The sequence below is a fragment of the Myotis daubentonii genome, chromosome 1 (assembly GCF_963259705.1).
Source record: "Myotis daubentonii chromosome 1, mMyoDau2.1, whole genome shotgun sequence".
NCBI classification, from domain to species: Eukaryota; Metazoa; Chordata; class Mammalia; order Chiroptera; family Vespertilionidae; genus Myotis; species Myotis daubentonii.
In genome coordinates this window covers 73737968-73752795 of record NC_081840.1, presented here as the reverse complement: position 1 = coordinate 73752795, position 14828 = coordinate 73737968, and the positions used below count along the sequence as shown (strand labels likewise).

General features: G+C 45.1%; 2 protein-coding genes across 2 annotated transcripts in view; one reads left to right on the top strand and one right to left on the bottom strand.

Annotated features, from left to right (window-relative positions):
- The window catches only part of AVEN (apoptosis and caspase activation inhibitor), a 176259-nt gene extending 172462 nt beyond the window's left edge, over nucleotides 1–3797 (top strand). The window contains exons 5-6 of the mRNA XM_059705638.1: nucleotides 2175–2538; nucleotides 3333–3797. Of these exons, the coding sequence (XP_059561621.1) occupies nucleotides 2175–2538; nucleotides 3333–3448 (480 nt within the window). The 3' untranslated portion in view covers nucleotides 3449–3797. The remainder of the gene's footprint in view (nucleotides 1–2174; nucleotides 2539–3332) is intronic.
- A 118-nt stretch (nucleotides 3798–3915) lies between these two features.
- Nucleotides 3916–14828, bottom strand: part of RYR3 (ryanodine receptor 3) — a 546057-nt gene continuing 535144 nt past the window's right edge. The window contains 6 exon segments of the mRNA XM_059705681.1: nucleotides 3916–4920; nucleotides 5847–5898; nucleotides 7912–8012; nucleotides 8378–8442; nucleotides 9609–9765; nucleotides 11264–11398. Of these exon segments, the coding sequence (XP_059561664.1) occupies nucleotides 4825–4920; nucleotides 5847–5898; nucleotides 7912–8012; nucleotides 8378–8442; nucleotides 9609–9765; nucleotides 11264–11398 (606 nt within the window). The 3' untranslated portion in view covers nucleotides 3916–4824.

Sequence of the window (14828 nt, the reverse complement as noted above, 5' to 3'; positions counted from 1 at the left end):
GGCCATTTGAGTTGGAATTTAGAGAAGGATCTGCATTAACAGCACTGCTACTGCTGACACTAGCAAGAGCATGCGGCTGTGGGTGGCCAGGGGGCCACAGGAGTGGGGTGGGGTGTTTATTGGTTAATCCGCACTTACAGGAGCAGAGGAGATGAGGGGAGGCAAGTGAGGAGGCTGTCGCATGGGTCCAGGCGAATAATGCTGTAGCTTGGAAAGGGTGATGATGGTAGAGGTGGCACGGAATTGGAGTTTTCTAAGAGGTACTTCAAAAGAAAAATTAAGAGGACATGGGGAGAATTATCCTAGATTTTTTTCCAGCTTGTGCAACACTGCTAGGTGGGACCAGGAGGTGAGGTTGGGATATTAGGGGTTTGTGCCTCTGAGATATCAAAGTGAAAATAGAAGTCAAATAGAGAGAGAAATTTATAGTCCAGAATTAAGGGCTGGAAATAGAAATTGGGGAGGTATCCCTGTAAGGTGGTGACTCAGAGGAAAAGCCCAAGGACTGTATATAAGGAGCTTCAGAATTTAATTGTGGCTCGCTTGACTTTTTGAAAAAGTGAAACTTTGGGCAGTACTAATTTTAAATAGAATCCCAGCAGCTAAAATGATTAATTTGGCTCTTCAGTTGAATGTGATGCTGTTTCTATTGCACTTACTAGTCCCACATTTAGGGCAGCAAGTACAGTTCAGGGCTGGAGGAGAGGTAGGGGCAGAGAAGTAGAGGGGATTTCACTGGCCTCTGATGGGAGCCACTGTTTGTTAGGAATGTGGGGTGCATTTGGGGTTGTGACTGGGAGAGGCTGGGTGTCCCGGTGTTCAGGGTTCTGACATGTTTAGTTTGGTCCCGATGAGGAATGGTTAACGGAACACACAGGGAACCACTGAGATGAAGGTGATGGGGCCCAAGACTCAGAAGAGAAACAGGAAGCGTTGTGAGCATTTGAAAGCGAAGGATGTGTTGGTGGTGGGCCTTAGACTAAAGGTAAATAATAACTGCAGTAACTCGGAAACCCAGGCTACCTTGTTTTAACCCCCCCGCCCCGCTTTCTGTGCCACGATGCACAGCAGTTATTCTCAACTGTGTTTCTACATCGGAAACCCCCAGGGAGGGAATAAACAAAACCAGTTCCAGATGCCCAATTCCAGACCCCCGGAAACAAAATCCCTGGACTGGAGTAGAGGACCACACCCCGGCTTCGTCCCACACACTGACAGTATGAACATTTACGTTTGTGCGTGTAGTCATCCTGTCGTAGAAGCCTGAAGAGTTGTTAGCAAATTGGATCTGCTCAGGGTGCTTACGTGTCCAAATAGGGGATGGTGCTGCCAATAGTGGCTGACCTTCATTCTGAACCTTTCCACTCCTATGCCCTGCTGGTCACACAGGCCTCCTGCAGGACAGTGTTCCCAGCCTAGTTCTGCATTGCAACCACCTGTATATTTTTACCTTTTATTAAATTATAACATAGAGACAGAAAAGTGCATGCAAAGGTGGTAGTTACCTTGGACTTGGCATCCAAGTCAAGAATCAGAATGTTGCCGGCGCTGCTGAAGCCACTGTTTCCCCACTGCTCTGAGCGTTTCCCTAAAACCACTGTCCTGACTGCTAATATTAAAGATCAGTTTTGCCTCCTTTTGACTTTTTACAAATGCAATCAAAATAGTGTGTTTTTCTTTCATGTCTGGCATTTTTTGACTCAATACAGAGTCAGTCAGTATTTTCTTCTCAGTGAATTTACCTCTTCACCTTTATATTAGTGCTTTCAAGTACATTGAACAGACCTGATTTGCTAGTTACTTCTTGGTCCTTTTACAGAGTTTAACTTTAACTCTCATCACAGACTCAGTGTACCTTCAGTAGCCCTGTGGTACTGTCATTTTTCAGGCCTGATAGAAGACATGGCCCTTTTGATTTCAACTTGGACTCAGCACAGAGCTGAGTGGGGGGTGCAGGCCTGTTATGTTTCAGTGAGGTCTCCCGCGTGCATTTACCCCATGTCGGAAGGAGGTACTGTGACGGCCCCCACCAGAGACCCTTAGTGAACTTCCTGTCTGAATTGTTTCTTGTTCCAATTCTAAGGCAGTTTGATGGCTCCCTTAGCTTCTGTTTCTGCTTGAGCAAATGGTACAGAACTCACATTTTCAACTCAGTTATTATGCTTCTCTTTCAGACCGCCCTTCCTTTAGAGCTTCCTCAGGTGAAACCAAAGAGAAACGATGAAGGCAAGGGACTAGGCATGCAGTTAAGAGGGCCCCTGGGGCCTGGAGGAAAGGGGCCCGTGTCTGAGCTGAAATCATCACCTGCTGGCTGCCCCGGGTCCCTGGGTAAAGCTAGCCCAAGACCAGGCCCCTCAGAGGGCTCCCAGGATCCCGCTTCCCCACTGCAGTCAGCAGCGGACCATCTGGAAGAAGAATTAGATCTGCTGCTTAATTTAGATGCACCTGCAAAAGCGGGAGCGAACATCTTACCAGACCAGATGTCCCCGGACCTAGAATCTGAGAAAGATGGGAAGGTGGTGGCCCAAGAAGAAAAAGGTACGGTTTTCATTTTCTTCCCTCTCCATCTTCTTGGTTCTGTGCTTTTATGAGAACAGCCTCACCCGTGTCCCATCCGCACACATCTCCATTGGTGTCTGACATCAATCTGGCGGCGTCCTCTGACATCTATTTCTGTGCTCACATCTCCGCTTCCCTAGAGCTGACCTTTCTGACAACATTCCTCTCACTCGATATGCGGCTCCCAGAGCTGCTACCTGCCTGATCTCAGTGTTAAATCTGAGGCTGCGAATTGAACGTGAGCGATAAACAGGCCTGGAGATATTTGTAGCCCTCAGCTGTGCGGCAGCGGACCTTTTAATCCACTGTCTGAATAGCCCAGTTAAACAGCTCTTCTTTCCTTTTACTGTTTTGATCTTGTTTTTTACAAGAGAACAACACTTTCTTGTTTGTATGTGTTCCGTGAGGCAGTGGCTCATCTGATGCAGAGAGGCCCAAGGCAAGGCCCCAGCATATCCTGTGTTCAAGGGCCTTAATACCTTCCAGGATTGCTACAATAGCACACAGAAAACCTAGCGTTGGTCTTTTTAATAAACTAGTGAACTGTGAAATTCAACTTGAGAATAAATAGAGGGGCAAATTTCTACTCTATTAATTTGTTTAGATATTATTATATCTTCCTAGGGTGTAGGGACAACAATAGAATGTTTCCCCTTGCTGTAAGCAAAGTAATAATTATGGCTGAATTATATCATGGAACAGCACCCAGGGAAGCTGTCACCCTCCATTTTGGGACTAACGTGAAGTTGTTAACATTGCCTTTATTTCCCTAGTTCCTGCAAAAGCATCCGTGGCGGAAGAAAAGACTGTGGAACCTGAGCAGCCAAGCACATCCAAAAATGTTACCGAGGAGGAGCTTGAAGACTGGTTGGACAGTATGATTTCCTAACAAAAAAAGAGAAAGAAACAGAAAAAGAGAAAGAAAAAAAGTGCCCGACACCAGTTTGGGTTGCCCTGTAAGGCCGGGCCCATGGCTGTCTATGAGAGCAACTGGTTTATGAGCCTGCCCCGCGCCAGTGTGTTCCATCAGCTCACACAGTGTACACCTACCTCTGTGTCTGACAACAGCCACAATAATACATTTACGAGGCTCGGGGCATTTTTCTCTGACTTAGTCATCTCAGACTCGGGAAGGGCGGAGACGTGGCGCTTGTTTCCAGCACAGCGAAGTGCTGCTGCTGAAGAGAGCAAGCAACAGGGTATGTGTTTGGCCAAATAAACCAGTGCTGGTCTGTGGAGTGTTTTTCCTTTTTGTGAAGGGGTTTAGGCTGTTTGTCTCATGTCCCTTTCCCAGCAGCCACAGTGTGGTTGTAGAATCATCCAGAGGTGGTGCATTACAAGAGGCCGAACCACGGGTTGGCACGTATCACTTTATTGCAGTGGGCACTTCAATTTACTTAAGATTCACCTAAACATAGCGGCTCCACTACTTACGAGGGACCATAAAGCATTACTCAATTTGGCATAAGATTGAGATTTTTCTGAGTTTTCAGTACAGTACTTTTCTTCTAATAACAGCAGTCGACAAGCTGTTACTGAGAAAAAAAAATTATATGCATAACCTTCAAGTGCAGTTTCTTAAAGTAAGACAGAAGATCAACACAATTATTTAATGGGACTGTCCATCTAGAACATAAACATAAAAAACTTGCATAGCTATATCTAAAGAGGTTTTAAGGCACTTAATCGATATTTCATTGTCGACAAAGTGTTTTTTCTGTTTCTATTTCTTTAGCTGGTTAAAGCTTTTCAAGCTGATTCTGGATACATTCACTAGTAAGTACCATGGGAAAAATTAGACTTCAGTTAAAATGATTTTTTGTAGTTCAGACCATGAGTCACTCGTGGATGTTGTCCTGTGGCATTCAAGTGTTTAAAATTTCATGTATTATGCATCCAAGACTTCATACTTCTAGTCCCTTTCTCAATGCTGCCACCCTGACAAACACGTTACATTAGAACTGAAAATCTTGAAGGCATTCAACTAGAGTCCTTGATTTAACATTTTGAAAGGTTATCTCCCACAGGGTTTGTCCATTAGGCACAAAGAGTCCAATCAATTCCAAAATATCACAGAGATTTTTTTTTTTTTTGGTGGCTTCTTTTTGGGGTTGTTTTTACACATTTTTTAACAAACAATTTCTTGTTGTAAGGGAGGCATTTAGAAAATGTCACCTTTCAAAAATGTTGCATATGAAGTGTAAAAGGATTTTAATTTCACTTTAAGTTGACAGTCCAGACTCGAGAAGTTTCTTTCATTCAGGCTTATCCAAGCTGATCCTCATATTGTTTCCGAAAGCAGTCACCAGCTGGGAAGAAATCCCAACACCTTTCTTGGTACATCTTCCAGACATACGATTCCTGAAATAATCGGGGGGAAAAGGTACTTCTTTTTAAACCACAGTAAGCTAAAGCTCGAAAACTGTTTTTGCTCTATTTCTCTCCCTTTAGGAACATTGATGTGGATTTATATGAGGCTCAACTGGCGCATTCATTCTTGTATTCACAGCCCATTTTGACAGCAAGAGGTTTCTTCCCACTTCCTCCTCCCGAACACAGAAACCAACTCAGTGATTGACATAAAAATACTTAAGAGATTAGCAGTAGGCTGATTCCATGTAATCTGTAACTGGTAGAAGAACGTACGATGGGGACCATGGAGGACTGGCTTAGCTATATTAAAGCCAGCTCCGGAAACCAGCTGCCCTCTTGTAAATGTTCGAGCTGTGAAGAATTCCTACAAACTCAGTGATGTTTGAAAACTTGATAACCTGCCTCGTCTGCCTGTGTTCTCTGTCTTTACATGTCATACTCCATCATAGAATCCCTTTGACACCTTCATTCATACTCTCACACCCACCCCTCCCCCTCCCCCTCCCCCTCCCCCTCCCCCTCTCAGGATTATCTTTCTATGCCGTCCTTGTCCTCACAGCATTTGCCTCTGCTCCCCCTGTTCTTTGTGCTCACCACCCACTCAGCTCCTCATTGTCTTTTGCTCTGTAATGCTCTCAACCTCCAGCTCCTTAACTCTGAAGGGTGTGGAAAATGTCAGTGTCTGTTGGAAGGATAACCAGGACTCTTTTGGAATAGAATGGAATTGCTTTAGAATTCTGGCTTCTTAAGTCACAAAGGATGGTGGAGTGATGCAGAAAGCAGTGGGGAATGGCGTGGAGGCCGATGGGATCACCTGTCTCCTTCAAATAGCCTGTGCTCAGCCGATTCTTGACACTTAGGCAAAGGCAGTGCTGCTGTGGGGGTGTGATGCTTAATTAGACCTTTCCCCTCACCTGACCCGTGTGCTCTGTTTCATCTTTGTTAATCAAATACATCAGGAAGAACCTGGAACAAGGAAAAAAGGTTTAATAAATGAGGAAAAGACAATATTAGATACTTCGTTAGGAAGCCTAGTTTCATTTACTTAATTAAAGGAACCAGAGGAGGGGTTCAAATATGCTTTTCAGTATCATGCTGTCCACTAGGCCTTTCTGAATTGGGCAAATGTGGCATAGACACAAACCATCATTTTCTGATGATAATGTTAAAATTAGCCTTTTCATGAGAAGAGATCCCTTTTTACCCTCCCCAGAGCTTAAGCCAAGATCCCTTGTGAGGAAGCATTTTCGCTACCATTTTATTGTTTAAAAATATCCTAATCCAAACAATGAAATGGTATCCCAAACTCTTCCTGCATAATTTTCAGTACACCTATTCATTGTGACATAAAAATGAATTAAAATTATAAGGTGTCTCAAGGATACAGGATTTTTGGAAAGTACTTAAGTTGCCCCGATTCTTTCAGAAATATAGTTTTGTTTTTGTTATAGACAACTGAGCAATGCCAAGGTGGTTTCACTTGCTCGACTGTGAGTGTCTGAGGTTTGAGTCTGTTTGTCTGGAACACACAAGCATCCCGGGAGGCCGGGCGCTCAGCTCGCATTACAGGGCCTCAGAGACAGCTGCCAGAGGAGCCGGTCTCATGCCCTTCAGGAAAAGGACTGAGCTCTCAGTGAGAAAGAGAAAGTAGAAATAACTCTCTTTGGAGGAGGGGGGGTGGGGGCGGGGAGAGCTGAGCCCAGATTTTGAGTTCTCTCAGGGTCCCTTGAGTTTATAGCTTCAGATTGTGGCCCACAGTAGAGGCTGTAAACATATATTAGTTTCCTTCTTCGTTTATCACACTAAGAAACAAGGCATGGCCAATATCTGACCTTGTTGGAGACTTAGGCACATTTATTTGAGAAAGCACCATTTGGGGGTGTGTGTGGAGTTTAAACATGAATAAGATGGGTTCTTTCCCCTCAAGCTCTCTGCTAGAGAGGCACAGAGAGAGAAACAGACTATTCTAATATAGAAGGCTAGCGAAAGACGTAGAAGGGGTGCCCACCCAGCTACCATAATGCTCTTCCTCTCTTCTCTATTCACTGGTCCTGACATGTGGCCGTGTGCTCACCTTTCATAAAAGGACATCCACTGGACCCTTCAATAAGATGCAAACTCTCTTAATGAGAACACACAAGGATGACTACCCAGACTTGAGGGAAGGTATGCCAAAGTTAATGTTTAAAAATTTGTGTTTTGTCTTAAGAAATTCTTAAACTGTTGTCTCTTTGACAATAACACCTTTCCCAAAGGCTATGCCTGTTCCATCTTAAAGAAAGTTGAGGATTTTCTAAATACAATGTGGACTCAGGGGAAGCGGTAGGCCAGGAGGCCAAGCCCAGCAGTGTTTTGTGTTTTTTTTCTTACAAATGATCGCTTAGAGAATCTGAATTATCAGGAAATCTGTATTCTCTATAAATTCTATAAGTTCTAAGTTTCACAGGCAGTTCACAGAACATAATAGGCTCTGAATAACTTGTTCTGGAGTGAATGCTTTACCTCAGGTGTTGGGATAGAGCAGTGTGAAAACGTCCCCAAACCTCATGGAGCCCATGTGTCACCAGGAGAGGAGGACACGGTGAGGACTGAAAACTCACTACAGAATCCAGCACCTTGTGGACCTGTGGCCACCTTGACAAGAGCAAATGTGAGGGGTGGCGGGAGAGGAAGAAGCAAGGCAATGGCTGTAAGTAAAAATGCAGCCACAGATTTTTGTCTTTGTCTAGGATTTTAAAAGGTTGTATTGGGATAGGAAAATTCCAGCAAAGGAAAAACATTGCTGGAGTTATGTGACCTTGAGATTGGTTGTGAAACTGACCTTCGCTCAGAGCAGGAACAGTCCACAACCCATATTGCCACTATTTCTCAGAGAAACAGGAGGAAATGGCATCAGCAGAGACTGAACTAACTGACTGTTGGTGTTATTCTGCCACTTCTCCCCCGTCCCTGTCACCCCTATCGACCAAGAGTACTCACAAGTAGTTGGCTAAGTTGTGCTCTTGTAATGTGTGTGTTTCAAAACCATGAGGGGTTGTGTCAAAGTAGTCATTGCCAATCCCACAGATGAAACATTTAGTCTAGAAAAATAACAGAGGCAGTAAAGGTATTAGTAGGCGTGACATTACAGGCAGGTGGAAAAAGGGCGATGATATCTGCTTGAATTGAGACACACTGAAAACTATTTCTCTCTCAAATGCTTCAGGCTCTTAGTCATCCACTCCCTAGCGAGCTGGGGATACTTGCTCCTGCCCCAAGCATGGGGCATGGTGAAGGCAGCAGGCGGAGGGGATGGGATAGTGTAGAACACAGAGGGTGGAGCACAAAATGCCCAGAGCTGGTAGGTAGGCACCGAGAAGAGGACAGGAATGGAAACAGGTTGCATTGGTAATTCTGCTGTGAGATACAGAGCTAGAGTTGGAATGAGTGCTTAGAAGAACATTACCTCCATATCTTCTCGTACTTGTTCCTGCTGGTCTCTCAACTCTCCAAAAGCATCAATAATAAGACCTGGGATTTTAAATATAAAGACAGATAAAGTGTTTTAAATAATCTGTTCAGGGTAAGGAATGATAGAGGGAATGGCACAGGCCACTTTGTTTTGTAAAGTAAATCATCAACCTTATTCAGAGAAAACATACTCAGAAAAAAACAGTGCTTGTTTTTAAATGCTGCATCCTGGCGAAACATTCTTCCTCCAACCTCACCTTTCTGCAGTATGTGCTAACTACTCCCTCCTCCTAGAAACACTTTCCTCTCTGCCAGTCCCCCCCTCCCCCCCCCCACCCCATTTAGCTCCCCTCCTTTTCTGTCTCCTCTGGCGCGCTCCGCCTTCTCCTAGCACCTGATGCAGAGTGCATTGCAGGGTTTCTCCTCAGTTTCTTTGCTTCTCTTGCTGGGAAATCTCTGCACCACCACCTTTGACCACCTGGATGGGCCTAATTTCTGTTATTTTTGCTTTTGTTTCTATTTTTTTTACATGTGTTATGTTATTTCATTCCTGACTTGTTCGTTGAAAGACCTATTACAGCTAGCTAACTACTGATTAGCCCCCAACACCTGCACGTCTTGCAGGCACCATAATGCACCATGAATCCAACTAAATTCATCCGATTCCTCTAATTCCTGACAAGCATTGGCTAAATATCAGTATCTCTTCCCCAAAAGAAGAGAAAACCTGTCACACTCTCATGGCTCCTCTCCCACCCACAGGAGGCTGTGGGCCAAGGCTACACCCGGGACCTCTAGGAAGCAGGACAGTAGGTAATGGTCAGTTCAGAGTGGGGAGTGGCCTCTGTAAGGATTCTCAAGTTTCTTGTATAGGCAAACCTCGGAGATATTGTGAGTTTCGTTCCAGAGCACCGTGGTACAGTGAGCCTTAATAAAGGGTGTCATAATCTTTTTTGACAGTAGGAGGCCTTGACTTCAATTTGTAAAGATAATGCAACATTTGTGAAACAAAATAAAAGGAGGTAAGTCTATATCAGTGCCTGGGTGGATCTTTGGCTATCTATATGGGCAAGGCCTCATACATACCATGGTAGATGCTAAATAAATGTTGAATTTACAAATGAATGCACAAACCTCTTTATATAAAACAACGAGGCTGTAGATGCAGGATGGTAAAGAGAATGAGATTAAGCCCTGTTCATACTTAACGTAACTGGCAAACATACCTTGGATGATGGCCAGCAAGATGACGATGACAAAGAAGAAAAAGGTGATGTCAAAGACAATGCGGTACATTTCGTAAGGATCCCCAGCGGGGTCTTCAATCTCATCGCCAATGCCACCTCCAGCTCTCACTCCCACGTACATGTGGAATAGGTAACACTAGGCAAGAAAAAGGATGTCAATTCAAGTACAAGTTGCAGAGTTGTTTTTAGCAAGATGATCACATCATTCATTTAATTAGAGCAATGTATGTCAGCCCTGAGCCAGGGGAAGGGTGCCCGTCAACGATAACAGTATTCCTGCTGCTCACTGCTCTCCACTGCACCCTCCGGCCAGTTTGGTAAGAGTGCTGTTACATGTAGCCTTTAAATGACAATTTTTGCTCATATTTTAAAAAGTTTTGAGCTTTTTGATACATAAAAGAGAATTAATTTAAGACAGATATAACTTAAAAGACCTTTAAACCCCAATGAGTATGGCATATACCAGATATGAGTTTTCCCTCATCTAATTGTAAGGGTGCTGGGCTCCAGCCTCTGGAAAGAGGCCCCTTCTATTTCTCCTGCATTTCCCCTTACACCTGGGAGGGGAGGGATTTCCGTAGCATCTTAGAGAATAGACTTTCCTTCTCGCTGGGCTCCAGTTCACAGAGCAGGGCGCCCTTCACCTTGCCTCCTGCCCTTCCTCCTGCCTGGACAGGTTAGGTCCAGAGGAAAAGGCAGACTTACAACCAGTAAATAAAAACCAGGGCAGCACAGAGATGGTCACACTGGTGCTCTGGCAACTGTCGTGTTGCTGTCACATGAGGGTACCCCGCCCCCCCCCTCCTTCCCCAAGAAAGCATAGGAGAGTTTATAGCCAAGAAGCCTGACGCATTTTCTAGGGTAATGACCACAGGCTGGGGCAGTTCACTGACACCGCCCCTGCCTCACGTTCTTTCCTGGACATCTGGTCACCAGAGTTGCTACTGCAGCTGTGCTCGCTCACCCTGAACTGTGCCCTTCTTGCCCACAAGGGGCTCTCATTGGGAATGCCCACCTGATCCTACTGTTAGGTTTTTTTACACTATGGTGGTGAAAGAACCCCTGCTGGCCCTGGCCGGTTTGGCTTAGTGGATAGAGCGTCGGCCCAGGGACTGAAGGGTCCGGGTTCGATTCCATCTAAGGGCACATGCATGGGTTGCAGGCTCGGTCCCCTGTAGGGGGCGTGCAGAAGGCAGCTGATCAATGATTCTCTCTTATCATTGATGTTGCTATCTCTCTATCCCTCTCCCTTCCTCTCTGAAATCAATAAAAATATTTTTTAAAAAAGAACCCGCACTGGCTTGGGGAAATTAATTGGGCACCAGAGCCATGGGGCTTGCTCTCAGAGACAAAGAATCAAAAGCTTGCCTTCTATGGATTAGATACAAGTATTCAGAACTTCGCCACAAACAAATGCAGGTGCCCGGCGACCTGCTCCTAGCTGAGCTGCTCTCCCACAAGCCTCGGTGAGTGAGTGCTCAGGAAACTCCATCACTGCTGTCTCTCTGGGACGCTTCCCCTGGGAATGAGACATCTACATTCTGCTCCGTAGCTCTACCGCTCGCAGTTCCCCAGACCACCCCCAGCCCCTTCCCAACAAGACAGGTGACCAGGTGGCCTGCGTGGGCTCTCACCGTCATCATGTCGTCACACTTCATGTCGGGCTCATCGTCGTCCTCACTCTTGTTGTAGAACTTGCGGAAGAAGTTGAAAGCCACCACGGTGTAGAGGTAAACCACCACAGCCAGGAGGCCCACGGTCAGAACCAGCTGCGGGGGAGAGAGAAGGGAAGGAGGTGGGCCTTCTCCACCTTGAGATGTTCCTGGGCAAGGCCAAGGAAACGGGAGGGTGAGGCTGAGCGGGGGACAGAGGAGACAATGGATAGAAACAGGAGAGGAGTAATGGGGACGAGCAAGTGGAAGAGCAGTAAGAGGGCAGCCAGGTGAGAGGCCCAGAGGCCTCAGAAGGCCAAACCTACCACACCTTGACCTGGACTTCCCGCCTCCAAAACTGAGAGGACATGTCTGTTGGTTAAGCCCCCTATGCTGGAGCAGACGGATATCTGGGGCCTGTATAAACTAGGGATGTCAAGATCGGATAGTGAAGGTGCCAGGAGGAGGATTACCTTGTTATGTTATAGCGAGAGCAGAAACCTGAAGCTTCATGATGCAGCTTCTACGTTAAGCTGCCTCTGAAGAAACAAAAGGTTCTTTGGACCGGCAGGTGGTCCTACATTACACTGTTTCATAAATAACCATGGACTGGATAATTGTCACCGCCTTGAAGTTACTATATGAATTATTTATGATGGTTGAGTGAAGTGACATTTTTCATAACCAAGATATCTGTCAGGACCTCTGCAAGGCTCATAGGGCATGTTCATTTCCTGGTGTTAGGAGGTTCTACAAACAAGGAGCACACAGGACCTGCCCATGTGGCCTATACGAGGGACTAGGTGCTGAGCAGAACTCTTAGAATCAATAAGATAACGTCTCTGTCCTGAAGGAGCCATGTAATGGGTGTGTATGAGCGTTAAGATAAGTAACAGAAGAGACATCTACAGGGATTTCTTGAACAATGAATAATAAGCTACCTAACTCAGATAGCAGGCCTTACAGAATCAGCTCGTTTTAGAAAAACAGAAAGAGCCCGAGCTTTGCACAAAGGAAGAAATTAGCTGGTTGTGCCACTTAGCAGCTGCGCGGTCTTGGGAGAGACACGGCCTCTCTGAGCCTCAATTCTCTTACCTGCCATGTGAGCATAACATCTACTTACAGAGTAGTTGTGAGCCTGTCGCAGTACTGGCACATGGTACAAGCTGGGCACATTAAAACAAAAAATCTTGCCAGAGTATATTCAGCAAGGCCATATAAAAAAATTCACTGTTTAAACTTTTCATTTAAGTTACAGTCTTAATGCCATTAAGCCAAATCAATAAAAACTGAAGTTTAATAATCTGAGTAATTCTAAAAGAACATACCGAACTGGCATTCGACAGGTCACACGGGGAAACACCACCTTTATAGGATCAAACTTCCCAAGATGCCCATGTTAAAATACTTAATGCCTTCTCCCAGGAACCTATAAGTAAGCATTTTCAACTCTAAGCCAACTTCTCTATGATAGGTTCTGTTATTACCTCCCCAAACTGTAGCTTCTTGTATGTGGCAGCAAATTTCTCTCTCTAGCTTTCTCAATTCTTCTTTATCACCAACCCAAATAAGACATATTGACTGTTGTGACTACCAGAAGCCGAGAAGAAATACTGAATGATCTAATATACCCTAATTAATACCCGATGATCTAGCACTTTTCATTTTAGAACAAAGGTCAACTTGATTTTTTTTCTGCTTGGAATTTTTATCTATTTTTAAGGTGTACAACCTGATGATTTATTTATTTTTTTAAATTAAATCTTTATTGTTCAGATTATTACATTTGTTCCTCTTTTTTTTTCCCCCCATAACTCCCCTCCTCCCAGTTCCCGCCCCACCCTCCGCCCTCACTCCCCACCCACTGTCCTCATCCATAGGTGCACGATGTCTCTTCCCACATCTCCCACACCCCTTTCCCCCCCAAGAATAGTCAGTCCATTCCCTTTCTATGTCCCTGATTCTATTATAATCAACAGTTCATTCTGTTCATCAGATTATTAATTCACTTGATTCTTAGATTCACTTGTTGATAGATGCATATTTGTTGTTCATAATGTGTATCTTTACCTTTTTCTTCCTCTTCCTCTTCTTAAAGGATACCTTTCAGCATTTCATATAATCCTGGTTTGGTGGTGATGAACTCCTTTAGCTTTTCCTTATCTGTGAAGCTCTTTATCTGACCTTCAATTCTGAATGATAGCTTTGCTGGATAAAGTAATCTTGGTTGTAGGTTCTTGGTGTTCATCACTTTGAATATTTCTTGCCACTCCCTTCTGGCCTGCAAAGTTTCTGTTGAGAAATCAGCTGACAGTCGTATGGGTATTCCCTTGTAGGTAACTGAGTTTCTTTCTCTTGCTGGTTTTAAGATTCTCTCTTTATCTTTTGCTCTTGGCATTTTAATTATGATGTGTCTTGGTGTGGTCCTCTTTGGATTCCTTTTGTTTGGGGTTCTCCGCGCTTCTTGGACCTGTAAGTCCATTTCTTTCACCAGGTAGGGGAAGTTTTCTGTCATTATTTCTTCAAATAGGTTTTCAATATCTTGTTCTCTCTCATCTTCTGGCACCCCTATAATTCTGATGTTGGTACGCTTGAAGCTGTCCCAGAGGCTCCTTACACTATCCTCACATTTTTGGATTCTTTTTTCATTTTGCTTTTCTGGTTGGATGTTTTTTGCTTCCTCGCATTTCAAATCATTGACTTGATTCTTGCGCTCCTCTGGTCTGCTGTCGGGCATCTGTATAATATTCGTTATTTCAGTCCGTGTATGCTTAATTTCTCGTTGGTTCCCCAATATAAGATCGAGGGTCTTATTAGTTTTCGTGTAGATCTCATTAAGTTTATCGGCAGCTTCTAAACAGTTCTTGAGAGACCTTAAAAGTGTGGTTCTGAACTCTATATCTTCCATTGACAATTTTGTCCTGTTTCTTTGTCTCCGCATTTTGTTATGCTTCCTTGGTGCACCCCCTAGTGGTCTTTGTTCGCAGTCTTATAGATAAATCTTGATTGTTGTAGCTAATTCCAGGGAGGGTTTGACCTCCAGGCCAAGTGGCTATGAGAATCAGCTGTGTCAGCAGTGAGAGAACTTCTGTCCTGTAGGGAGGTGCTAATCTAGCCTTTGCCTGAGGCTATCCGGCAAAGGCCTCTGTGGAGGGCTTGGGCGGGGCGGGTCGCACAGGATCAACAGGGTGGGCCAGAGAGAGCAGTTATGGCGGCTCTCAGTCCTGTCCCCAGGGGCTCTGCCTCTCTGAGTCCCAGCACCCGCTGCAAAGCTCGGAGAGAAAGCTGCACTCGCTCTGACCGAAGCCAGACAGTCCCGCTTCTCCCGTTTGAGTCTGGGTCCCTAAAGACTCGCCCGGATCTGGTGCTCAGAGACTCCCTCCCGATTGAGAACAACAACCGCGCCCTCCGCCGCCAGCCCGCTCCGCGCTTTCCGCACCTCAGAATTTGACTTCACCACTGCGCCTCCTCTGAGTGTCCGTGTGCGTTTCTCTTTCCTCCTAGTTGTAGGACTTCCACTCAGCCAGCGTTCCTGTGGTTCTGGGTG